The following is a 26,559-nucleotide window of genomic DNA, read 5'->3' as shown; positions in this document are numbered from 1 at the left end:
AAAGGATATTGGGAAGTATGGCCAGGGCGTTGCATTTGCAAGCATCTTTCACCTTTAATAATTCATAATCCCAGTAAACTTTCCCACTCCAGAATCCAATGGACCGCTCCTCTGCAAGCTGTTAAACGCATGCATGAGCGTTTGGAGGAAGATCAAGGGCTGAGATATTAATAGCAAGAGGGAAATGCATGTTTGTTTGGACCACAGGAATTCTGGTTTAAAATCGGGCTGCTTCCCTTCGAGCCATTTGTAATTGCTTGAGGCACTCCACAGGAATTAGAGCAGCTGCCCCAGCCAAACCCAGGTTCAGAAGATCTCGGATACCAGCCCAAGCTCAGCGGGCGTTTGCCACCATCTCACTTTGATGCTTCCACTTTGAAAGCAGAGAACCCAGACGAGCTCTTAAGTCAGAACAAATCATCAGCCAAAGCTTCCAGTGTCCCAGCCCCTGGGTTTCGGGTCTCACCCAACAGCGTCTCCTGAATTTCCCCCCATTCCCCTTGAAAGGCAGGGAAATCAGGATGCGGAGAGCATCGCGCTTCCCGCGCTGGGATGGACGGGGCAGGAAGTTCAAACCTGATCAGAGGAAGTACTTCTTCTCGCAGTGTTTAACTCAACTGCAGAATTCATCACTGCAGGAAGTTGTTGAGGCCAAGAACTTAAACAAGGCTCCAAAGGGACTGGGGAGATACCAGAAAAAACCCTCACAGCCACAACCAACTGCCGACTGAAAATGCATTTAACTGCAGTTAAGGACTGAAGCCCATATCGGGGGGCTGGGTAAGGCTGAGACCCCTCAATCCTCATTTCTTCCAAGCTTTTCATGTCAGGGGTGGCTTTGGAGACCTCCTCTTGCTCCATCCGCCAGCCCTTTACTTCTGCAGGCCTTTCCCATACATTTTAGGGTTTTCCCATGCTTTTTAGTGGGTTAACACCCTGTGCACGGTCACCACTTGTCACTGAGCTGTGGGAATGGACACCCATGTCCCCAAGGGGCTGGGTAAGCGGGGCTTGGGGGGCACTGGCTGGGTCTGTTGGGGAGCACAAAGGCAGCTCAGCAGAGCTGGAGGAGGTAAATGGGCCCGGTGGGGCTGCTGTAGGGTTTGGGAGGGTGTAAGGGCTGAGGGGTGGGTGCTGTGGATGGATGTTGGGGGGTAGAGAGGTGTCATGGGTGCTGTGGATCTGGCTATGAAAGGCATTGGAGGTGCTGGGGGGGTCTCAGGGGTGCTGGGGTGGGGGGTGTCTGAAGGTGCTGATTTAGGTCTGAGGATGCTGAGGACTTAGTTTTGGGGGGTCTTTTGGTAATGTGGGAGGTCAGACAGGTGCTGGGGGGGTCTCAAGGTGATCATGGGCTCAGGTGGGTGCTGGGGGGGGTGTGACTTGGGGCTCCTGGGGGGGTCTCAGGGTGGTCAGGCTGGTGCTGGGGGTTCAGGGGTGTGTGTGGGGTCTGATGGTGTTGGGGGTTCAGGCAGGGGCTGGGGGGTGTTGAGGGTACCCATGGACTCAGGTGGGTGCTGGGCGGGGTGCGTTAGGGTGCTGCGGGCTCCGGTGGGTGTTGGGGGTGTCTGTGGGCAATGGGAGGGGGTCAGGTTGGTGCTGGGGGAGTTAAGGGTGGCCTTGGGCTCAGGTAAGTGCTGGGGGGTGCCGCAGGGATACGGGGCCGGGGGTCCCCGTGTTCTGGGCTTAAACGGGAGCTGGGCATTGCAGGGGAACTCTGGGCTCCGGTGGGTGCTGGGGGGGTGTCTCAGGCCCACGGGGGAGCGGGTACCTGGGTGCTGGGGGGGTCTTCAGTGCCGCCGGGGGTGGCTCTGGGGGCGCTGGGCCGGGCCGGGCCATGGCGGAAGCAGGAAGCGGCGGCCCGGCCCCCGCGTCCCGCCTCCATCGCGGGCGGGAGGAGCCCGGAGCCGGGCGGCGGAGCGGGGCAGCCGCCGGGCGGTGCCGGGGTGAGGCCGGGGGCGGCTGAGGAGGGGGGACGGGGCGGGGGTCCGGGAAGGGGGGGGGGGGGTGCCCGGAGCAGCGGGCACGGCCGGGCCTCGGCCCCTCACTGCGGGCCCGGGCCTGGGGGGGCTCCCGGGCCTCAGCGAGGCGCTCGGCAGGCGCCCGGCGGTGGCGGTGGGCGCTGGTTTTTGCTCCAGTTTATTGACTTGCAAAGCAATGTAATCATCCCGGCTGGAGCTGCCGCTTGAGAGGAGCGAGGGCGCTCCCGGGGCCCGTCCCTTTCCGCAGGGCTTGAGGCTGGGACCTGAGCCCCCGAGCAGGGCTGAGGGAGGCCGCGCAAGCGGTGCTGAAGCAGGGGCCGGATCCTTTTTGCGTCGCTGTTTCAGGTGCAGCAGCAAGGCGAGCACCGTTCCCTTCTAACGACTCCCCCGACAGCACTGCTCTCTAAATACTCATCTTTGCAAAGCCTGGCTCTGAACACCCAGCACACATCGGGGCCAAGAGCCGGGCCCTTGCGTGGAAACCCTCCAGGCTGAGAGCTGCTGCTGCTTATGTGTGTGGAGAGCTGCTTATTCCTGCCAGGGTGGTGGAGTCCATAAGGGAATACGATAGCAGATGGGTGCCTGAGTTGAAGAGGCCTGGCTCTGAGGGGCTGCTGTTTGCAAGGGATAAGGCTCGCTCAGTGTGTGTGTGTGATGGTGAAGAGGGTACAGTAGTCTGTTGTTATTATTTTGTCGGCTGTATTGTGGCGATAGGAAGGGAAATAATAGGTTTTTATTTGGTTTTTAAGGCCTCATCTGTTCTCAAAACAATGTGGGAGCGTAATGCCTGGTTTCCTAGCTGAAGACGTGGGTTACTTTTGAGTTTGTCAAGGGGCTGTGCTGGGTTTTTAGCGTCTGTGACTTGCAGGGATTGAATACAAAGGTGTTGCTCAGGGTTGAATACAAAGGTAGAGGTGGGAGAAGCGGGATGTATCTCAGCATTTCATCACCGTAGGTAGGATGTTTCTGCTGTTCGGAAAGGGGGAAATCACTGTGCTTGGCACCATTTCTGTATGGGATGATTGTTTCAAGAGCAGGCAGACCTTGCATGCTGGAAGCTTGTGAAATCTGCCGGAATTCCACACGGGAGAGCTTCACAGGCGAAAGCTTTGGCACACGACAGCCAGAGGAAGCTAGATAACCCCGCAGACCAGTTAGAAGGCCAGCTGCAGTGTCAAGGCAACTAGAGTAATCGCAAAAGCTTGGAGGGGGAAGAGGACGTTAAATATCCCGCAGATGTGCTGGCCCCTGCTTGTTGTGTCAATCACGGCATTACATGAACGGAGGAGAAAAGCAATGCATTGTTTTACAGAGTCAAGTGCACGCCAGGTGCTTTACAGGCAAGAAGAAAAGGTCCCTGTCTCGGAGAATTTAGGATCCAACCTGCTTTGGGGCAGCTTTGGTAGCCCATGGGGCCGCTCAGGTGGGAAGATCTGGGACAAATATTTGTGTGGAACGCAAGGAATGTCGGTAGCTCATTAACCTGGCAAAGCAGTGCGGCATGTTCTCCTTGCCTGCTTGGGGTTAGGTTTTAATTTGGCATTTTACTCTCCTGGCCTTTCTAAGGCTGTGGCTAGAAATCTAGCGCTAATGTGAATACAACATCTGACACGAACGGCTTGAGTTGGGTGCTCAGGCTGCTGCTGGCCGAACAAATGGGTTCTTTTGCAGGCATATCATTTTTCTGATCTGATTCACCATGGGATCGTATAAACAAATGTGCAGAAGCAGAACAGGGAGTTGATCGGGGGGGCTGGGGGAGGGGAAGCAGTTGCTGAAGCTGGTAGCCCTGTTGAAAAGTGGGTTTGGTTTTTAATGAGAGTACCTAGCATCGCAGGAAAAAAGGTATTAAAAATGCTGTTGTTTGGGTTCTGACTTGTAGGAACCCATGGTTTAGGGGTGGAGCTGTCCTCCAGTTTTTTAAAGGCAAATAATATTTCAAGTTTGGTTGCCAAACAAGAGAATCTTAGTTCTTGATGTATATACATATATACATTTATGGCTGGTTTGTGCTGTGGGAGCAGTCAGAGCAACTTACAGCACAGCAAATTGAAGTTTGGTAGCAGTTATGCAGCACTTGTCAGCTTGTTCTCAAGCGAGCCGAATGGATCTGTGCTTTTGAAATGCTGTGCTGTGAGGTATGTGCAGAGCAGACCCATGCAGGTAGTTATACAGTTCCCATGGTGCAGTAACAGGCTTCACTGAGCAAGTTGGTGAATTGGGTGAAGCTGCACAATGTGTTCACGAGATGGCTCCTGGTGTGAGGTAGTATTTAGAGTAAAAGGGGGACAGGGGCCTGATTTCCATTTTCAGCAGTGAGCTGGGTGTATGAATCATGTATATCATCAGATGTAAGGCAGAAGCTCTTCCCTGTGAAGGTGCTAAGGCGCTGGCACAGGGTGCCCAGAGAAGCTGTGGCTGCTCCATCCCTGGCAGTGTTCAAGGGCAGGTTGGACACAGGGGCTTGGAGCAAGCTGCTCTATGGAAGGGGTCCCTGCCCATGGCAGGGGCTGGAGCTGGAGCTGGATGAGCTTTAAGGTCCCTTCCAACACAAACCAGTCTGGGATTCTGTGCTGCTTGTGTTTTTACATGCTGGTCCTCAGCCTGAGCTTTGAGGGCAATGCCTTGCTAAACTCTGCTCCCCAGAAAGTTTCTGTTGTCCCAGTTTGATCAGGTTCAGATTTTCCCAGCTCAGAAACAAGAGGCAAAACAAGACCTCGCACATGCTCCTTTCCCCAGCAGTGTTTTTCCAAAGCAAAATGTCTCTCTAACAATGGGATCCTCCCGTTGGTGGCTATTAGCCTGTCCAGCAGTTTCTTTGCATCTTTTCTTCAGCCCATCTGCTGTTCTTGGTGCCACGACGCTCTGCCTTTGTGGCACATGAGGAGGGGAATGGTAGAGGAACTCATTTCTTATTTTGGCATCTAAATATTGATTGCTCATAGATGTGTTCCTACAAGCTTCATGGTGGGAAATAACTTGCTGTCAAATGGTTCTTTGTCTCTGTCTTGGATTCACAATGCAATTCCTGCTGCATTTCTGCATGTGAACGTCCTGCAGGCAAACTCAGAGGGGCCCAAGAGCTTTCACTGCCTGCAGAGCATGCTGCTATCATGTTACCGTTACTCAATAATCAGTTGGCTTGGACATAAGGTTGCAAAAATGGAGACAAATTTTAAATTGTTGAACTTTGCCCCATACGTATTGTTTATTTCCCTCTCCTGGTCCTATTGCTGACAGGGGATTTAATGAAAACAAATCTATGTTAGACTAAGCGACTAACATTGCGCTGCAGGAGAGCTTAGCTTGGCTGCTGTGTGTGACGATCGGCTTTGTATAGCTGGCTTTTGTACTTGGTGAGCAATCACTTTATAGGATGGATTCATTTGGAATAGATGAATAACTGGAGTTTCATTGATTTCTGGGAAGCTTTGTTCATTTACATAAGCTGCGGATCTCAGGCAGTTCTGCTCTTGTCAGGAAATTTCATGGCTTCTTTAGGTCCCTGGGAGATACAGGACGAGCAGAGATTGTTGGGACTGCAGCTAAATGGTGTGCCTTTAGCTGTGAAGAGGTTTCTTGCTTGGGCATTGGGGTGTTCCTGTGATTTCTCTGCACATGCTGGTGCTGAGCTGTGCAGCTGCAGTGTGTTTTCTGTTAACGTACTGGATCTCTCCACAGGGATTTTTCATCGGAGGCCATGGAGCTTTTGTCCAACGAGCTCAGCATTTATGACAAGCTCTCAGAGACGATTGATCTAGTGAGGCAGACTGGCCACCAGTGTGGGATGTCAGAAAAAGCCATTGAGAAATTCATCAGGCAGCTCTTGGAAAGGAATGAACCCCAAAGGGGACCTCCGCGGTATCCTGTCTTAGTGGCTCTCTACAAGGTAAGATGGAGAGGGATTCTTCATTAGGGACTGTAGCGATAGGACAAGGGGTGATGGGTTTAAACTGAAAAAAGGGGAAATTCAGGTTAGATACAAGGCAGAAGCTCTTCCCTGTGAGGGTGCTGAGGCGCTGGCACAGGGTGCCCAGAGAAGTGGTAAATGCTCCATTCCTGGCAGTGTTCAAGGCCAGGTTGGACAGAGCCCTGGGTGACATGGTGTAGTGTGAGGTGCCCATGGCAGGGGGGGTGGAACTTGATGATCTTAAAGTCCTTTCCTACTTAAACCATCCTATGATTCCATGTCTTTTGTGCATGCACAGACCATTTGAGGGTTGGAGTTCTCCTTTTGCACCTGAGCCTTTCACTTCCCATTGCATTTTCTTGATGAATTTTCCCAAGTTCTTAATTTAAAAAGCTGTGAAGTGCAGCTTCCTGCATCCCTTGAGCTGGTTTGAAGGCAGAAGGCAGCTGACTGAGCTTTGAAATTGCTCATGTGTGCTGAAAATTTAACATGTCAACACCTTCCTCTCCTGAAATTATTAAAGAATGAGACTTGCATTGATCCTTCAGGCAAAGATTCCCAGTGTCAGCACCCTCAGAGGAAGTGTGAGGAAGGAAGGAAGGAAATTCAGGGTTGAATAATGAAGAGATACAGATTCTGTTTCTGACCCTATCACAAGCTTCTACCTGTCTTTATTCTCCTTCTAGTCTATAAATTAAACCTGTTGCCTTGCTGCTCAGTGCTAGAAAAATGTTTGAGGCGCTTAACTAAAAGATGCTGTGAAAAGCTCTGCAAAGTGGGTGAAAGGATGCTGCTGTTGGCTAGGTTTGAGCTGTTTGCTGCAACAAGGATGACAACCTTCCCACTGGTGTAATATCCAGTAATATTTTAGTGTTGCCTTTAAATCCACTCAGTGGTTTCTATTAAAAAAAAATCAAACTTTCTTCCTCACATCCTATAGAAGGCTGTAAAATAAGGCAGGAAACTGATAACTTGAACTTTCAGCTTCTGTTCTTGTTTTTGTTGTAGGTTCACTTTGACTTTGGCTGGGGAGTTGAGAAATGTGTCATGTCGTCTCTTTAAGGCTTATTTGGGATTGTGATATGGAGGAGGGAGTGGTGCCAACTCTGCCAAAGTGGTTTGAGGCTTGACGAATGTTTGCACAAAGCCTTGAAAACCTTGTGCAAGAGGGGAGGCAGCAGTGCAAAGAGGGGTGGCAGCAGTGCAAAGAGGGATGGCAGTAGTGCCAGCTTTGATCTAAGCAGGTTGGAGGAATGGGAACTGTTTGTAGATAATCCTCATTGCTCTGGTGCTGGCTTACAGTGCTAAAATCCACGAACACAGTTGTGTAGCTGGGGTTTGAAGGCTGCTTAATTTCGTCCTTGGACAGCCCTACCAATAAAACAAGAGTGACAACTCTGTGTACATAAATAGCACTGCAGTTGAATGAGCAGCCACAGCAAAAAATTGGAGTGTTCATCTTATGGTGCACAGCCACAACCCTTTGATAGCAGCCAGAGGTGTGTCCTGTTCTGAAGATGCATCTGCTGGCTGCACTGTGATAAATTCTGTGCCTGTTTTCTCTCTTAGGGCCTGCTCACCCTGGGACTGGTGCTGCTGACTGTTTACTTTGTGATCCAGCCATACAGCCCGCTGCCGCCTGAAGCTCCGCTCTCCAGAGCCCATGCCTGGGGCTCCCTCATCGGTCACATCCGGCTGCTCTCTCTGCCTATTGCCAAGAAGTACATGCTTGAGAGTAAGGAAATGATTTCTCTGCTCTAACATAAGCCTCACAAGAAATACCAAGTGAAATATCAGCCATAAAAATCGTTTGAGTGTCTCCCTGAGCACCCAATAACAAATGTGTTACTGGCATGGCACCATGGTTTTCTCTCTTCCTACCACTGTACTTAAAAATAGCAATCTGAATTCTAGCTAGGGCTCTTTTCCTTCCATTCACTGAGGTATATTTGATCTCTGCCTTCATCATTTTGTTCTTGCACATTCCCTTTTCCCTGCTTTTCTTTACCTCAGGGTTTTTTCTTCCACAAGAGTTCCCCTTCCTCTAAAAATCTCTGCAGTTCAGAGAATCTGAGATAGTTATGCTGGGTAAATGTCACCCTTTCTATTTCTTTTTCTAAGTAAGCAAACAAAACCACTTTATCAACCAGATCTTGATACCTGTGAGCAAAGGGTAGAAACCTCAGCATGTGACCCGGGTTTAAGGAAAAGTAGTTTTTGCCAAGTGGAGTATTGGGAAAGGACTGTGGGCTTGAGAGCCAGTGTTTATAGCAGTTAATGTAGGATTAAGGGTAATGTGTGCGTGTGAGGAAGGGAGATAAGCAGCTCCCTATTGAGGTGGACACATCATGGGACAGGAACAGAATAGATTTTCCTAGACTGGTGTAATAGAAATGGAAAAGTTTGAGTATTTCTTGTTCTCAGTTAATCATTTCCACTGACTGAGGCTGGCAAAGGGGTGTGAGCCTGGGCTCAGCCTCTCTGATAAAACACAAAGACTGTCAGTAATGATAAAGCTGTGAATTATTTTGGGCAGAGATGTGGCACAATGTTGATCCTCTCGCAGCTCACTGTAAAAACAAACTCCTGTTTCCATGCCCTCCAAGGGTTTATATTTAGCTTGGGCAGCTCATTGTGTTAGAGTTGTCTGGGCTGGCTCTGACCTTCCTGCTGGAGCTAAAAAGGGCTCCCTGAAGTGCTGGCGCTGTTCTGTGCTTTCTCTTGTGTCTCCCTCTCTTCCGCTGACATGTGGGATTGCTGTTGATTCGGGTTGTAGGGGTGGGATGGGGTATCCCCATTGTTCCTCTCCTTCCTTATACACTGGGATCTCTCACAGGGAGGAAAAAACAAAGGCAAGGAGATGGCTGATAGCCACTTGACATTACTAGCCTGCTTATTTACTCCATGTCAGCATTGACACAAGTGAACACCCCTCCACTTCTGTATGGGGAGGCAAATCAATGGGCACTTTAATGCTTGTATTTGTTCAGTGGAATTTTGTGGAGAAAGCTGACAGGTTCTTCCTTCAGATGCTGCAGAGCGCCCTTGGATGGGAAGAGCCCAGGGAGGTTCCTTGGGACAGCAGGATGGATGGAGAGGAAGGATGCAAGGTTGTTTAAATGTATATAAAATCCCTCATGCCTCCATGAGTCCTGGAACTCTTCTGAAGTGATGAGCAAGAGGGTGGGCAGCAAGCCAGCCCTGGGGAAATGAGGGGACAAGGCAGTTCCCACTCTGTTTTTCCAACAGTATTGGGTTGCATGGAAAACACAGCATGTCCCAGTTAACAGATTTGCTTGGGATGGCTGGGGTGACTTTGGTCCCGCCTCAGCAAAAGGAGCTGGGCTAGTCCCTGGCTAGTGGAATGGAAGTGCAGCACCCAGCCTGAACCTTGGCTGGGTTCCTGTGGGAATCCCTCATGTGCCGGCTTCTTGCAGGGAGCTGCAGCCACCAGGGCTGTCCCAGTGTCCGGCTGTCCCAGCAGCACTGGTGTCAGCTTCACAGCTTGCATCCCGCAGGGAGCTGGAAGAGGGAGCTTCATGTCATGGGGCTGAGTGATCTCCCAAGCTCTCTTTCAGCCCTGCCTTGTGTATAATGAAATATTTTGCCCTTAATTTTGGCTTTTTCTGCTGAAGGGAAGGGGTAAAGCTACATCTTGCCATCCTGTTTGTTAATGTGAGCATAAGGCTGGGAAGGTACCAGGGGCTGAACCAGACCTCAATGGCCACAATCACAGGATCACCAGACAACCTTTCTTCATGGGAATCTCCAGAAGCAGAGGTGGACACTGGAGAGCCTGTTAGCCCCTTAACTACAGAGGATCCAGCCTTGTTAGAAAGCATGGGCACAGTCTTCAGCCCCAACTCGGTCCCAGAAACAAAGGTGTCAAAGAGGACAGGTTCTCCTGCACAGGAGAAGGCACTGTGCAAGAGACTGAACAGCAGAGAAAACTGCTAAGAAAGGACTCGCTGTACAGACTCCTCTTCCTTTCTCTGTGTCGATCCTGGGAGATGAAGATTCTGAGGGGGCTGAGGATTAAACTTGGAGCTTTCTGCGCTTGGGCACCAGTTCAAATCCAGCTTGAGCTGTTCTTGTTGAAAGCCTCCTGGTAGCAGTTTGAAGGCTGCCTTGGCCCACCGGCAGTGCTGGCAGACATCCCTGGCCACTCAGCTCGGTATGGACAGAGCCCAGCCGTAGTGAGTGTGGGCACATGGGTGGTCCAGTTCACTTCCTCCAAGTGCCTGAGCAGGCAGGGGCAGTGGCCTGGGGCTGTGCTATCCCTCCTGAGCCTGCTCAGGCTTGGAGCAGCTTTCCTGTCTCCAGGATTGCAGGATGGAGCCGGTTCCCCTGGTAGGTGTGGGCAGAGCAGCCAGGTTTGTGTTGCAGAACAAGGGGAGCTCGGATACCTGGTTTCCTCCAGGAGGCAAAGCTCCATGTTAGAGTGATGGTTAGGCTTTGGGAAGAGCAGGGCTGCAGGATTCTGCTCCCCTTTCCCTCCAGCTCAGGGTGATCTGCCTTCACTCTCACCTTCACCCTCATCCCTTCCACCCCAAGAGCCATGCTGTGGATGACGAGGGCTGTCTGTCGGTAGCTGTGGGTGGATCTTTGAGCAGCTGAGGTGAGAGTGCTTTGTGGACACTGCTCCTCTTGTGTTAAGTTTGTAGGATTAGGTCCAAAGTAAATTTCCTTTTTGCCTGTCTCTTTGCTCTGTTGTTTGCTGCTTTCTCCCCCGGATCAATTCTCATGTTAAAACTAATGTTCCTGCCCTTTGTTTCTTCAAAGCTGACTCTTGGACCCTTGGGTTTGGAGTTTGTGTCTCTCTTTCAGCTGTTTTCCCAGGACTAGGGATCGAGGTCCCTTTGGCTGGGGAAGAGTTTTTGTGGAAATGTGGTTTGCATTTGCTCTTCCGGAGCTTGTGTTTGCACAGAGCTTGTGAGAGCCCCAGTGCTGGGTCCCACTGCCTGCTCCGGGCTGGGAAAGCACCTCATGCCACTGCAGCATGCAGGGTGAGCCGGGTGGATCAGTGCTTCACATACACTCAGGGACATGATGAGTTTGCAGATCTCAAGGGTTTACTTGCTGTAAGGAACACTGGATTTTGAGTGGGCATATGGGTTAACTCAAGGCTTTCTAGTGCTGTTGGAAGGAGAAAGTAGGCCTATGTAAGCTGGAATCTTTGCTCTGACACAGGCTGACAAATCATAGAATGATTAGGGTTGGAATGGAAAGGACTTTTAAGATTGGTGATCCTGCCCCTCTGCTCTCATGAGACCCCCGCTTGCAGCACTGGGTGCAGTTCTGGTGTCCCAACATAAGAAGGACATGGAGCTGTTGGAGCAAGTCCAGAGGAGTCCACAAGGATGATCAGGAGCTGGAGCACCTCCCACAGGGAGCCAGGCTGAGAACATTGGGGCTGTTCAGCCTGGAGAAGAGAAGCTGCATGGAGACGTCAGAGCAGCTTCCAGTGTCTGAAGGGGGCTCCAAGGATGCTGGAGAGGGACTCTTCATTAGGGACTGTAGCGATAGGACAAGGGGTGATGGGTTCAGACTGAAACAGGGGAAGTTCAGGTTGGATCTAAGGAAGAAGTTCTTCCCTGTGAGTGTGGTGAGGCCCTGGAACAGGCTGCCCAAAGAAGTGGTAAATGCTTCATCCATGGCAGTGCTCAAGGCCAGCTTGGATAGAGCTTTGGGTGACACGGTCTGGTGTGAGGCATCCCTGCCCATGGCATTCCCTCTGTGTTTCAGTTCTCCGGTGCAAAGTAGGGGTACAACTACTTCCCTCTCCCCTGAAAGCATTGGGAAGAAATATAATGAGGTCCCAAAGTCTGTAGTAATCGGAGCCAAATGAAAAGGGATTTTCTCTTTCTAGTAATAGAAATTTTCAAACCACAGTAGTGGTTACTCTGTTCTCCAAAGGTTCTTCACTTCACAGCTCTGTGGCGTGCTTCTAGCTTTCTCAATATATAAAGCTGAGTTTTGGTGTTGGCTGGTTGATGACTGTTCCCTGCCAGCCACACAGAGCAGTGACATTATGAGCAGACCCTGAAGTTGCTCTCACATTAACTTCTGTGTCTGCCTGTGGTTAAGTTCACTCCATGCAGCTCAGCAGAGCAGGTCATGGGTGGTGAGCAGGCTTTCATCCAACAACGTGACAGTCTCCACGTGTATTGATAGACGGGTTTGTAATGACCTTGAAGAAAATACAACTTTGCTTCTAATAATGCGCCCTGGTCCTGACCACGTACGCTGCACTGCTCAAAATCAACTGGATCAGTAGCTGCTCAGCACACCTCAAATCAGACACAAGCACACATGTATCTCAGTGTTGTGCAAGTTCCCCCCAGCTTGGAGAAGGTTCCTTATATTAAATATCCCTTTTTGCCTGGACCAGTAGGGCTAAAACTGTGTTTATGGGATTTATATATCTATTTTGGAGAAAACGGCTGTGGAGGACCAGTGTTGAAGCAGCACCTTGTGAATGGTCTGTGACTGTCACATCAGGGGCCTGGTGGGCGTGAGAGCTGTTTGTTGGGGACAGGTCACAGGAGGCTGGGTTACAGGGAGAGGACAGCAGCCTCTGCCTCTTGGCTGGCCACCTTCAGTTCAGCTGAAGGCTTGCCTTGGCCCCTGGCCAGGTCCTGTCTTCTTTCTGATCTTAACCCCTTGCAGGCAGCCACGTTTCTCTCTGCTTCTCACGCTCCTCCCCTCTTGCTGCAGCCCTGCAGTGTTTATCCTTGGTGCAGCTCTGTGCAGAAAGGGAGCAGCCAGTGTGCCCGCCTTCCCCAAGGGTGGACTTTCTGCTCCTTGAGCCCAGCGAGACCTGAGCCCCCAGGTATTCAGCTGGGCTTTCCCTGTGGGTTTTGCAGCCCATGCTGCATCCAAGCTGCTGGGTTCAGTGATGCGTGAGCCCAGGGAACACAGTCCTGCCTGAACAAAAGGGTTGCACAACCAGGTGGCTTAGGAGGTAAAGCAGGATCTGATTTCTAACTGCTTGCTACCTTCAGCAAACCTTCTCCCTTTGCTCACAAAGGATCTTGCTGTTTGTTTCTTCATAAGGAAAGTCAAGCTGGTTTGCTCTTGTGTTTGTGCATGTTCTCATGCACCCGCTCCGGTGGCTGGGGTGTTTTGAGGTGGATGTGAGTGTTGGATGTGAGTGTGATGTGGGCTCAGCACTGCACAGGGCTTGCTCCCATTGCCACACAGCTGCCAGTTTATCTGTTCTTTTTTATGAGTATCTAAATAACGCTTTTATAATACAGCCTGAAAGGGACCGACAAACATGTGTTGGCTTGTCCAAAGGGGAAAAACCAGGCTGACTTTGCAGGGCAGGGTGGTGCCAAGCTGGTTTCATATACTGCTTTGGCCTCTGTTCAACCAGTGGACTGTTTATTTGGATTTGCTGACAGTAAACTAACTGCAAATCATTGTGGTAATGTGGAACACGAACTCTTCCTTTTGCTTCTATATTTTGATGCTCTCAGAATCTCTTAGTTCCTCATTTATGGAGCAGGTGGGTTTGCTTTCCTGGAAAGAGAGCGTGCCACCCATGGCCTGTTGCAGAGGCATTCAGCAACCCAGCAGAGCCCTCTGCACTAGTGACACAGACACATCCAGACTGAAGCCACCATCAGGCAAGTGGCAGCAAGTGGGAGGGAGTTGTTTTGGCATCGTGCTGCTGCCCTGAGCCACACTGCTCGTGCAGACGCTGTCAGCACAGCACAAGTTGACTTCCAGGGCAGTAACCAGAAGTGCAGGCTGGAGTGGACTTTGGAGGCTTTCCTAACGGCTTGGTCCCTGCCCTCTAGATTGGTAGGTGCAGATTTCTCCTGGAAATAATGCTCTTTCACCCCAGAGGACTGTGTTCCTCTCGGGCTGGGCCAGGCAGACTTGATTTCACAATATTTCGTTGGATCAAAATCACTTTTGTGCTTTGCTAGAGGTTGACTAATCCTCCTTTGGTTGTTTGAGCAGCCGTTACCCATTAGTGGAATGAATGAGCAGCTCTTTGAGCTGTTGACTTTTTACCCAGAACAAAAACAAAGGTTTCTTGGTGGGTTTATTGTAGCTGTTATTTTGTTGCTGGCTGTTCCTAAAAATGTGGTGAACCAAGCTGGGATATGCTTTCTTCTGACATAAATGTATTAAATATACTCAGAGCTACAAAGAAGTTCAATATGAGAAAGAAGCGAGGAACCTGTGCTGAACAGGGACCATCTTTGTAGCGTATATTTAAAACCCCCACTGTGATGCATTCCTTAATCAGGACTTCCACACTGTAATTAATAATCATTCCTTATGATTCCTGTCTGACTTGCTCAGGAACCCATCGTTGAGCCTGACTTTGACATGACATTACAAATGATTGAATTAGTTTTTAGGCTGGTGACAGATTTCAGCAAAATGGAGCTTGGGAAACATTGGGTTTGCAACGAAGTGCTCCAAATGTCTCCTGAACTGTGCCACACGGTAACTGCAGCTCTTCATTTCTGTCTGTGTGAGAATGATGAGATCTTCCCACATTATAGATTGTGATCATGAATTCATGTCTAAATTGCTTTATCTTCGCATAAAATCTGGGAAAGGGGGCATGATGATAAGCATGTAGTGTATCCTGCTGCAATTTCATAGAACAACAAGTAAAAAGCTATTTACTTAAGGAGTATAGTATCTGTAAGTGTGCAGTGGTCCCAGGGTGGCAAGTGGCTACTTGTATCTCAGGCTCTGGTACAACCTGGCCTTGCATAGGCTGGCTGTCAAAGCAGTAACAGTGGGTTATGGGCTGCAATATCACTTCAAGGTTAAAGGCTAAACCTTGCAAATTCCTGTCCTTAAAAGAATGGAAAGCTCTGTAACAGCATCTGGAAGGTAGATCTGTCCAACTGGAGGGAGAGCTGTGGCCCTTCTGTGCTGACAGTAGTTGGACATCAGAGCATCTTGTGGGCTCTTCACCACAGGCTGGTTTGTGTTGGAAGGAACCTTAAAGCTCATCCAGTTCCAAACCCTGCCACAGGCAGGGATGCCTTCCACTAGAGCAGCTTGCTCCAAGCCCCCCTGTCAAGCCCCTGCCTTGAACACTGCCAGGGATGGGGCAGCCACAGCTTCTCTGGGCACCCTGTGCCAGCGCCTCAGCACCCTCACAGGGAAGAGCTTCTGCCTCAGAGCTCATCTCAGTCTCCCCTCGGGCAGGTTAAAGCCATTCCCCTTGGCCTGTCCCTACATCCCTTGTCCCAAGCCCCTCTCCAGGTTTCCTGCAGCCCCTTCAGGCACTGGAGCTGCTCTCAGGTCTCCCCTTCAGGAGCCTTCTCTTCTCCAGGCTGCCCCAGCCCAGCTCTCTCAGCCTGGCTCCAGAGCAGAGCTGCTCCAGCCCTCGCAGCACCTGCATGGCTTCCTCTGGCCTCACTTCAAGAGCTCCATGTCCCTCTTATGTTGGGGGCTTTTCTTATGCTGGTGGTAGAGTCTTGCCAGGGTGCAGCTGAGAGAGAGAATCCCTTCCCTTGGTCTGCTGGTCATGCTTCTTTTGATGCAGCCCAGGATACTGGGACTCTTACAGGCAGGATTGAATGTCTCCTAAAAATCTCTGCCCTGTGTAAGCATGAGAACCAGCTTGTGATTGGGCTTTCACTATGAAAATAAATAGAAGAGGTTGGTATCCCATGGACTGTCAGATTTGCATCCATGAAGCATCCCTTTGGGCAAGGGAAGGTATGGTCGTAGACAGCAGAGGGTAGGCTGAGGTCTTAACCCCTTCCTTTGAAGTTTTTCTTCAGATCTACCTTAAAAAGAATCCCCTGACTTTTACAGATGTGCAGCTGTGGGGTGATATTGTAAAAGTGGAGATCAGCATCTTCTCGCTGTTGGATCTAGGACATAGTAACGGGGTTGTGGCTGTCAGTGTGGCACCATAAATGAGTTGCTGAGCCCACCCCCATCCTGAGCCTACCTTTGAATTGGCGAGTATAGAGCTGGTCGTGCTTTCTGAGAGCCCTGAGATTTTCCTGCTGTCCTACCTTGATGGTACAATTGGTTCTGTGAGGGACAGTCCAGAAGTGTTGTGGGTGTTAATGGAACAGCCAGGCTTGCACAATGGACCTGGACAAAGAAATGTCTTGTGAATACCCAATGTGCAATCCAGTCTTTCTTGAGAACCCTGTGTTCATCCCGGGCTTGCTGAAGTTGGATACTCCTAACACTGGTCCCTAGTGAGGTATAAGGTGGGAACTGGGGAATAGCTTTGTCCTAGGAAAGAGAAATCGGGCATTTGGAACCAAATTTTGCGGTTGTGGAACTGCTTAATGTATTAGGCAGCCCTTTGGGGAGCTTTCTTCTAGTTATCATGGGTGACAGTAGCGACCACAACAGGTAAGGACAGAACTGGGGGACTGTGAAGATTTGGGGGAGTGTCCCTTCCCCTGGGGCAGACACTCCTGTGCAGATATAGCTGTCATTTGCCTTCTTCCTCAGGCTTCCTGCTTCTTCAGCCTTGCAGTCCTGAGTGCTGGGAAGTAAACCAGCTCTGTGGGCAGCCAGCAGCTGCCTCAGCACCTGCAGTTCTACGTGCAGGACATGGATTTCAACACTTCATTAGGGTCAGAAGCAGCCTTTGGCTCTGTGTATCCTGCAGGAGGCAAGGGTTCCCCTTCAAAGCAAAGGCTTTGAACCTGCTGCAGAGGCAGACTGATATTTCACCCTCTGTATGGTCTCTGAAGAGACCAGAGCAGCCTCAGATCTATGTGGGCAAGTTTCCATGGGGTTTATTGCTTTGCTGCAACGGGCAGAAGCAGGGCCAGATCTTCTCAGTAACCTCTTAGCTTCCAATCTGATCGTCCACACCCAGCATCTCTGGGGTTGTGCTCACACACCCCTCTCGTTCTGGGGACAGCCAAGAACTTGGGAAATCCTCTGTGAAAATGGCCAAGAAGGGAGGAGTACTCCTTTAAAACGGATTGTAAATTGAGAATTATTATTTTTCTGCATAGTGGGAAGTACAGTCATAAACTTCTCGCATGAATCATAGATGTGTGCTAAGGAATTCTGTTATCTCTTCATCTGTGTTGTGTTAGCAGCTGGAAGTCCCCAGCACTACCTCTGCTAGGAGCTCTCCTGACACAGGGGAGAAGACGGCTCTTCTGAAGAGATAACAAAGCATAAAAGCAACTATTAGGTAGGTCTGACTGATGGGGAATTGAGGTTCCCCTCAAAAGGGGGTGAGAAAGCACAAGCAGGGAGGAGAGGTGTGTTGGGACTGGCCTGTGCTTGTGTTGCGTGATGGATAGTTGTATGTGTCAATCCTACAGCTGCTTTCCTGCACTCAGCTCCGTAGGGATGGTTGCACACACCCAGCACTTCAGTGGTTGAGTGTGAGTGGATGGGCCCGTGGTGTGACGCTTGCACTGGGATGCAGAATGCATCTTTTCAGTCTCCAGGCAGACTGTGTGTGCCGACAAGACAGTGCTCGGCTTAACCCGGAGCAATCCCCCAGGGTGTCTGGGCAGGGTGATAATGTAGAAGGAATGCAGGGAGGGTAATGGAGAGGGAATCAGCATCCTCCATGCACTCCTGCTGTGGTCCTCAGTGTGCAGCTGAGTGCCCTCTCCTTTCCCCAGTCTCTTCTCCCTCGCAGCATGGGCAGGGCAGGCGCTTCTCGCTGCCCGTACTTGTTATGCCAGTCACACACATGCTGGTGCACAGACTAACACCCTCAGCAATCAATCTAAAAGATTAATTACCAACAAAAAAAAAGAGATCCCACAACCCCACTTGCAGCATTTGAAATGCGTCTCAACTGTGTTCTGCTTGGGTTATTCATGGGGCAAAGAAATCACCTCCTGAATCAAGCAATTGAGAATGCAAATATCCCAGCCTGGCTCAAAAGAGGAATCAAGCTCTGTACTGTCAAGCTGATTTGCATCCCCTTATGTGGGGTCCTGCTCTGAGCCCAGGGAGAAAATGTAGGGACAACTGTGCTTAATGCTTTGGGATGAGGTTTCTTAAGTTTTGCCCAGAGAGAAATTATAGTATTGCTGCTCCCGCTGTAAGAGACCGTAAGATAAGTTTTCTTGTTCTCTTCATGGCAACTGCCCTTCCTCTGGTGAGATCTTTCAGCCTTTTGTTTCCTGTCCCTGACCAGCTGTTTTTTGTGAGTTGAGTTGTTTTGTTGTTGTAAAATTGAAGCTTTTTACAGGCAGGGGAACAAAGATGTTCTTTTTTCTCTTGTGAGCAGGGAGGGAAAGTAGGTTGGAGCAGGTTCTCATGGGAGTGGGACTTCTGCTTCCAATAAGGATTTTACACTTTCTTTTGCCTTTTTACCCTATTCCCTGAAAGCAGTGTAGTCGTGTCTTCCAGAAAGATTAGGAATTACATCCTGATCCCTTTCAGTCCATATCCCAGCAGTGGGGTGGGAAATGCAGCATTTGGGAGTAGATTGGAAATAGAAAGAAAAAAGCAAAATGAATCCCAATCTGCTCCTTGCTGTTACGTCCCAGTGAACCTAAATCCTCTGTAATGTTCCTTGTTGTCTGTTGCGGATGTCAGAAGGAGAAGTAAAACAAAAGCTTTCCTGTTAAGTGCTGTTCATCAGTTACAGCCCATGCAGAGAAGCATGAGCATGGCTGGAAACCACCATGGCAGTAACAGGCTGTGCAGGGTCTTTTTCCCTCTAAAACCCACTGTGCATCCTCATTTCTCCAACTTCATTTTTCAGACAGCCTTCACTGTCTTTTCTTTCCCCCCTTTCCCTTTCCCATCCACTCTGTTTCTGAGTGGGTGGCCTGCAGCGATGGCCAGGAGACATGAGCTGGTTTGTCATGAGCTGATTTGACATGTGCTGGCACCATACAGGACAGATGGGTCTGTTTTGAGGACAGATCTTTGGATGTTCCATGTGAAATGTATCCCCGGCCTTGGGTTTTTCCTGACCCACCCTGACAATCCCACTTGGGTGGGTTTGCTGCCACTGCCTGAGTTAAACCTAGAATCATAGAATGCTTTGGGTTGGAAGGGATCTTAAGATCATGCAGTTCCAAACCCCTCTCATGGGCAGGGACACTTTACATCTCCCCATTGGATTAAAGCTGCAGAACCAGGGCTATCACTGTCATGAACTTAGAGCCACAACCTTTTAGTGTGGCAGCTGCTCCTAGGGATCCTTGTCCTGTTTGTTCCGTGCTGCAACATGTGGTTCCTGTTAATGGTTACTTACTGGTTTGTGCTGGGATGGCTGTTAAGTTGGAGGAGGGAGGCATCAAGTCATGGTTTCACATAAAAGCTGGCTGTTTGAAGATGTAACATGAATTATAGGCCTGTTCAGCCCATTGTGGTGTAACAACGATTTCTGGGATTGAAAATGGATATAGCTGTGGTTCAGGGGTTCCTCGTGATGGGACTTTTCTCCCTGTTTCATCTTCAAGTCAGTGTGAATGGAAAGAGCAGCAGCACATCCTGGTGAGATCCTGCATTCCCTGGTTTCTTTTGCACATCAGAAACTGGGAAAGCTTTGCCCAGGACAGAGAAGTTAGCGCAGAAGTAAAGGGGGCTGATTTCAGGGTTCATGGCACCAGTTCTAACCCTGTGAGGGTTACTCTTTTCAACCAGGGTCTTTAATTTTGTCTTCTGAATGTCTCCTCGATCACATGTGTGGATTCCTCTTGTGCCTGTGGACTTGTTTCATTTGAATGGCACTATATGTGGCAGTTGCCACTCTCCTGTCCATAATGAAGGGGTAGCTTAGCCTGTATGTACAGAGAAGTGGCAATTCCATAAAGCTTCTCCCAACTCTGAGCTGTATCTCCAGCATCTTCAACCTGTGCTGGAAACATTCTGTGATGAGTTCCCTGCCTGGGGAAACTTGCTTTTTTGAGTAACTTACAGCCATTAGAAGCTATAAGAAATCTCAGTGTTTTATATTCGGGATAATGAGTTTATCATCAAGTCTCTCCATTTCATTTTTGGTCTTATTAACCACGTTTCTCTTGTTTCGTTCCCAGAATGCCAGGACTGGTGGGCAGCAGGTTGCAGGCAGAACACTTCTACGCTTCCTGCAAACTGCACAGTCTGTTCTGCTGTGAAAAGCCTTCAGATAGTGACAGACTTTGGAGAACTATCAGAAAAGCTCCAGAGGCCTCAGCCTTTTCTAATCAAGGTAATGCAGGGCTTTGTAAGGCTGGATGATTAGTCCAAACTCACCAACCAAAGACCCCTGGCCAGTATTTTCAACTACATACTGCTGGTTGAGGTAGAACATGTATCTAAGAGAACATTTAGCCCCAGTCAAAAGATGTCAGGGGGTGAGGAGCTCTCTGCATCCTTAGCAAGTTGTTCCTCTGACTAATTACTGTGGTTGGAAACAGCAGTCTAGATGGCTGTCCCTCTTGGATGTTCTTTGGCAGGATGGAGATGGGAGTGGGGGGAACATCAGGTGCACAGCTTCTATCTTTGGTTTGTGTCATTTAAGACAGGGCAGCATCTCTCCTATGAAGAAATCAAACATTTTCAGTCTCAGGATCCAAAACTGGCAGAGGTTATAATAGAAGAAAACTCAGCTGAATTGTGGAGCTGCCCATTTTTCCTTCCCTGGTGAGTTAAAGACAAAACATATGATAGATGATACACATCCTTTCTGCAGAGGTGTCCTACCTCTTTGCCTTGGTTGGACTTGATGATGTTAAAGGTCTTTTCCAGCGTAGTTGATTCTGTGACTCTATATGAACAACCAGGAGCTTGCAAGCTGTACTTTAACTTTCACACTGAGCAGGGGAACAGCAGTGGGTTATGGGCTCTGCTTGCTAGCACTGATGTAACCCAAGGAGAAGGTTTACACTAAAAATGGAGTGTTGTGGCTGGGACTTCACATATTGTTCCCTTTGCAAGATAAAAATATCCAGTAACTGCTCGGTCTTGTTCTTCAGGCCATACATTAATCATCTGGGCTGTGGTCTGATCACCTGAGGCAACTGGTTTACATCTCTGATCCCCTCTGTCTGCTCAGTGGAAATCCTCCACCGTTAGTGTTGCTGAGAAGGGGTACCATGACTTCTGCAAAACACCGAGGAGTAGCAGAAAGCAGTTTGTGTTTGGTCCCGTGCAGGAAAAATGGCCAACCCTAATCCTGAGCTGCTGTTAACCAAAAGCTTTTTCCCGAAGCCTTTAGTGTGGCTCTGAGCTATGTGAACAATTCAGAGCTCTTTAAGGTTACAGAGCAACCCAGCAGCATCTTTTCATGTGGAGAAGGGTGAGGAGAACGTGAGGAGGTGCCTCCTGGCATGGAGCAGGAGCTTCACAGGAGCCAGCAGCAGCTCCTGGCATGTTTGTATGAGCAGAGGAGCATGGTTCAAGCAGACCTGGAGAAGGGCATGGTGGAGCCTGTGCCTTAGATGGGATCTTGCTGCGCTTCTTGTCCGCAGCACTGGTAGACAGATGGTCAGGGTACAGGAGTGTTAATCATGTCACTAGACTGAGATGGAAAAATAACAATCCCCACCCTGCCTTTTCCAGTTACGCTCCCTGGCCTAGAGAATAGACTTGTGTTCCCCCTCCTTGCCATGTGGTTTCAGTTATGGTTGTGTCCAGTACCACCTCTGTATCTTTGTAATTAACGGATATGATTGATGACTCAGATCATTTTAAGGGAAGGAGGTGGGAAGTTAACTTGAGGCATCCATCATGATCTTTGTTCCCTGTTTGCGTGGTCCTGCTACAGAAGGGGATAAGACAGAGCACAGGTTTAGAAGCTGGGAAGTCAAATTTGCTCCTGGGGCTGGGTTGCCATGCTGTTCATCAAGCAGGAATATTTGTGAAGAAGTAGAAAATAGTCTTTTAAACACAAGCATTATCATTGTAAGATATTTCTTTAATATGGGTTGTTTTGTTTAGGAACAAATCTGTGAATAAAACTCGGATTCTTCAGGAATTTTTCCCTGCTTCCTCTTTGCTGTCCTTCCCCAAGGCAGTGTCCCTGGAGAGCTGCTTCCTCATCCGCCATCCAGATCTGGGGAATAAGGTGAGAAGAAATTCATCCCAGAGACATTATCTCCTGACTGTTAGTTGTCCTCCAAGTCTCTGGGGGATTTGCAGGACGTTCTCAGCTGCTGCAATCCTGGCAAGAAGGGTTTAGGGGTTAGAGTTCTGTCCATCCCTGTGTAATGTGACATCTCAAGATTGCTGTGCCACCCAGAAGCTGTCTGGCTTTGTGCAGGTGGTACACCAGGCCCGTCTCCCTCAGCAGTTAGAGATGCCCAAGTGGTGTGCAAGCTCTGTTCACTTTCAGGGTGAGGGGATAGTCTTTTTGTGCACAGTTGGACAGAATTCATTGAAGAGTTGCATTGTAGGAGCTGTTTGGGGCAGTGAGTTTCACCCTTCTGAGATACCTGCCATCGAGGTGTTTCACTGAAGGTAGTGACACTTGAGGCTTCCAGCCTGATCTCCTCCTGCTTTCTTGTGGGTTTTGTGGGTGCAAAGAGCCTGTATTGCCTTGGGCAGAGATGGGAGTAGGAACCTTGCATGCAGCTGAGCTCAGGTATGACCTACTGGTAACTGGGAGGAGCAGCAAAGCTGTGGTTTGTGCTGTGTCACCTTGCTGCAGGGCAGAGACTTGCCCCCTTTTTGGTCAGACAGACCCAAGAGAAGCTGGCAAAGCTGTTGCAATGTTCTTTCATCCTAGAGCTACAGTCTGCACAGCCTCTTTGCTGTTGGAAGTGGACAGCTCACCCTGACTGTTGTACCTCTGGACAAGTGCAGAGAACACTGTGAGATGTTCAAGGTGGAGCTGGAAGCTGGAGATTTGGGTGAGTACTGGTGTTATAGTATGCAGGGTCTGGAAGATCCCTTGGTGTCAGAAGACTGCTTCCAGCTGGGTCTTTGCTGTGTGACACCTGAGAAGGTGGTGTGTTCCATTACCACCTCCAAACTGGTGTGTACCTGCTTGTGCCAGTACAGAGATCATCCTGGAATGGGACACATGTGACATTCAGTGTGAAAAGTGAGCAGGGTGGGCTGCACAAGACACGACGCTCTGCTGGGTATCACAACCCAGTGTGTCACAGAGGGCAGTGTCTTTCCAAAGAGCTTCTGCATACCTGCAGCACCTGATGGGAATCGGTGCAGTCATTAAGAATGGATTCATCTAATACACCCTCTTCATTGCCTCTCCCAAAGGTTATGCCAGCGCAGATTACTGGATGATGAGCTTCATGGCCAAAGGGACAGAGCCAGCAGTGATTTGTGATGGAGCTGCTAGCTAAGGACATGGGTGGGAGAACAGAGCTGTATCCAGGACAAGAAGACTTTCAGCTTTGAAGCCAAGGCAATGTCATGCAAGAGAATCGAGCTGGGGCAGGCAGCTTTGCCACCCTGCATGTTTACAATGTTTAAAAAGGACTGTTTCCCTGACCCTTGAGGTAATTCTTTGCCTTTCCCCAAATGTATTTTGGGAGAAGCTCAAGCTATTTATGATCTTCCCTGTCCTGTCAGGTAAGCCCTGGGTTTGCAGCAAAGGGATTTCTCAGGATGAGATTCACTTTGTGTCCTTTTTGGACTATGGCACTTCTGAAACTTCCTGGGGGGTTTGGGAGTGGAGGGGGTGTGTAACACTTGTGTGTACATTCCTCCTGAGGAGGAAGCTTTGAGCCTGTCTTGTCAGGCCAGCTCTATAAAGGGAATGAATTGATGTGTTCCAACTTCACCCTATCTCCATCACATTCGCAGCTGTGTGCCTCAGTGGTGTGCCCCATAAAGCCCATCTCTGCTCCATGCTCCAGGGTTGAGATGACCCTTGCAGCCTAAGGGCAGAGACCCTCAGCATCATTCTTGTACCAAAATAATCTGTTCAGGCCTCTTCTTTGTGTCTTGTGACCCCTCTCCTGCGGCTCTCTGTCAGCAGGTTATGAGTAAGTCAAATCGTAACTGTGCTTTTTCTTTCCCCACCTCCTTTCCTACAAACATACCAAGGCAAGTTTTGTGCTGGTGGTGCTGAGGGCCTCGTAATTCTGGATGGAGACGGGACTGGGGGCAGAGCAGCTCTGTGCAAGTTCCATCTCCTGATTCTGCACTTCAGACACAAGGGCTGCTCCACTGTTTCCTCCTTGCTTTGGGAGGTGCTGCCTGTGTCCCCCGCCCAGAGTACCTACAGGAGCACCTGAAAACTTCCTTGTCCCTGGTGTTTTTTTGCGTTGCCTCCATCCAGACCTGGAACTCTGTTGTCAGAGTGAACGTTGGTTTTTCCTGAGTCCTTTCCAAGCTGCCTTCACTTGCTTCCTGTTGCTCGAGCACTGCTCAGCAATGCCCTGAGAGAGGCTCAGTTTCAGTGTTTGCAGGCTGTGGATGCTGAGGGCTCTTCCAAGTCTGATCCTTTGGGTCTGATCCTGTTGTGGAAGATCATTTACAGATGTGTCAGGGCTGAACTGCCAGGCCAGGGCTGGGGTTCAGGATATATTCTCACACTTGTTAATATGGAATTGGGAGGGGGTTTGTTTGAAAGCGAGTTAACTCTGTTCTCAGGAGCAAGAACCTTTTCCTCTGTAAATACTTTAGGTACATGTGAAATGACAGGTTGGAAAACTGTGTGCCCAGCCTTTGTTTTTGAGCGAGACCAGGAGAATGGGAGCAAACATTGCACTGGTCCGAGTAAACTCTGACAAAAGCTGCCAAGTGGGATGACCACGTCTGGCTCCTGTACGAGGATAAGGCAGAGGACAGTTCCTGCTCCAAAGAATTTAGTCTGAGGCCTTGACACTACAAACATTTCTATGCATAACCCTTAGTTTTCTCCTGTAAACAAATGAGAGCAGCCCCAGGACCTGTGTCAGTCTGGATGCATGGCCCTCAACACTGCACCAACACACAGCAGGTCTGGTAGAACCGAAGGGGGAGAGTGTGACTGAGTCAGGACAGGAAAGGACTGATCTAATTTGTGACAAAATATTAAAGGGAATTGGATTAATAAGACTGCCATCAATATAATTAATGCTTGGGGGATGTTTTCCACTTGTGACACTACGTGCAATCTTGTACATGCCAAGACACACACCCCCCTCCTCCTCTCCCTCCTCTTAAAGCCTGGGTCTTAGTTAATGGAAATTTGGGGGTTTGGTGATGGCAGAATTAGGGCCTCGTTAGTGACTGTTGCTGTTTACACTCTGGCAGCTTCTCAAGTCAAATTCAAAGGCTGATGAGGTGACTTCACCTCTCACCCAGGTTGTACCTGAGCCCTTTGGTTAGAGACACGTGTGGGCAAAACCTGCTGGGCCTATGATTGTGGAGGCTGTGGGTGCTTTGGTGGTGCTGCCACTTCCAAGTGTCCTTGAATGTAACTTGTAAGAGCTGCAGAGACAATTCTCAAAGTGTCTGTGAAATGCCTGTGCTTTGTGAGTCCCGCCTAAGCCATTGTGGCTGTCTGGATCCTTTGGGAAGAAGCAGAGAAAACGGATCTATTGGTGCTTGCTGTTTAGACTGGGGGAAAAGGGGAGGGCTCCCGGGCAGGTTTGTGCCTATTTAACGAAAGTGCTCTCAGTATTGCTTCTCCCCTCCTCAGAGTTGCAGCTGGTTGGACAGAAGATGGTGAATCTGGCCTGTTTGCAGATCAGCTTTCCAAGTGCACTTTATGGTCTCTGCATAAGTTTCCAGCTCTGTGTCTAGGCGATACATTGCATATGTCCCAGCTGTGCTCCCTTTGGGGTTTACATCATTTGTTTTCAAACTTCCAGTATATTTTCTCTTCCTCTTCCAAAAGCTGTAAGGAATTAGCTGCTAAACTGAAACAGGAGGGCAGTTCTGCTGATAAAGAGCCGATCTTAGCCCTGGCCACTGTTGAGCCCCAGTCTGTAGCACGGCTTCTAGAGCAGCTCCTGTCCTCAGCTGCCAGAGGAGGAGCATGGGCAAGGAGCCGGGATGGAAAACTCGGATGCGAGGCCAAAGTGGCAAGATTGGGGTGGCCGGAAGGAGGTTTTGACCCCTTGGCCATCCAAGCAAGCAAGTCTTGGTTGTCTTCCTCACCCAGGGCTCCAGCTTCCCTTTGCAAGGGCTACAGGAAGGAGGCTGTGGCTTCCCTAGAGAGCCTGGCAGCTCCCAGTGAGCTGCTGAGGCTGAGCTGGGGGAGATGTGGCTGTTTCCTCAGCTACTGAGGCATCGATCAGATGAATCACTGGGGGTGTGTCCCACGTGCTCTCCCTCAGCTCCAGCCTCCCTTTGGCACTTGGGTGTATCCAAGTGTCCGTGCTGGTTTGGACAATCCCCACTCCCCACCCTGGTCAGCTTGGGGGGTGCCAATCAATGCATGCAACTTCCCTATTTAAAGCCTCTTTGTGTGCTGCAGAGCTCTGCCCATGAGCTGGGACATGGGCTCTGTTCACTCAGAGGCTGCAAAGCTGCTCTGGAATCACAGAGACCGGTACTACCCGAGAGCCCCGTGGGCAGAGGGGAGGGGGGATCATCCCTCTACTTGTCAGGGTACAAAGGCTGTCACCCGGCAGCAGGGCTGAGGCTCCTGGCTTAAAGATGTCTCCGTAAGCAGGGTCTCAGCCAGGCCTGAACTCAGGGTAACTGAAAGGAGGAGAAAGGAGGGGTGTTACTTCCTTCAGCACCAGGGAGTCAGCATCCCCTGTGGGAGCCAGGCTGCCAGCTCCTCTTGATTCTCTTTTTTCTCCCCTCTCGTTTTCCCCTCCCCTCTGGCACTGCACACAC

General features: G+C 49.8%; 1 protein-coding gene across 3 annotated transcripts; it reads left to right on the top strand.

Annotated features, from left to right (window-relative positions):
* The first annotated feature begins 1,604 nt into the window (after positions 1-1,604).
* CUNH6orf89 (chromosome unknown C6orf89 homolog) lies at positions 1,605-24,825 on the top strand. 3 transcript variants are annotated; one of them, XM_061442645.1, is made up of 8 exons: positions 1,605-1,627; positions 5,661-5,868; positions 7,459-7,624; positions 19,872-20,026; positions 20,339-20,460; positions 21,757-21,883; positions 22,544-22,667; positions 23,038-24,825. In XM_061442645.1, the coding sequence occupies exons 2-8, from the start codon at positions 5,680-5,682 to the stop codon at positions 23,121-23,123; spliced, it is 969 nt and encodes a 322-aa protein (XP_061298629.1). In that variant the 5' UTR covers positions 1,605-1,627; positions 5,661-5,679; the 3' UTR covers positions 23,124-24,825. The 3 variants fall into 3 exon arrangements, with proteins under 3 accessions (XP_061298629.1, XP_061298628.1, XP_061298627.1); XM_061442644.1 differs by lacking the exon at positions 1,605-1,627 and adding an exon at positions 1,831-1,943; XM_061442643.1 differs by lacking the exon at positions 1,605-1,627 and adding an exon at positions 5,312-5,335.
* The last annotated feature ends 1,734 nt before the right edge of the window (positions 24,826-26,559 follow it).

Source organism: Pezoporus flaviventris, unplaced genomic scaffold (genome assembly GCF_033815535.1).
Source record: "Pezoporus flaviventris isolate CSIRO_AGI_PZ_B2104156 unplaced genomic scaffold, CSIRO_AGI_Pfla_v1 ptg000228l, whole genome shotgun sequence".
NCBI lineage: Eukaryota > Metazoa > Chordata > Aves > Psittaciformes > Psittacidae > Pezoporus > Pezoporus flaviventris.
This window is presented reverse-complemented; position numbering and strand designations above follow the sequence as displayed.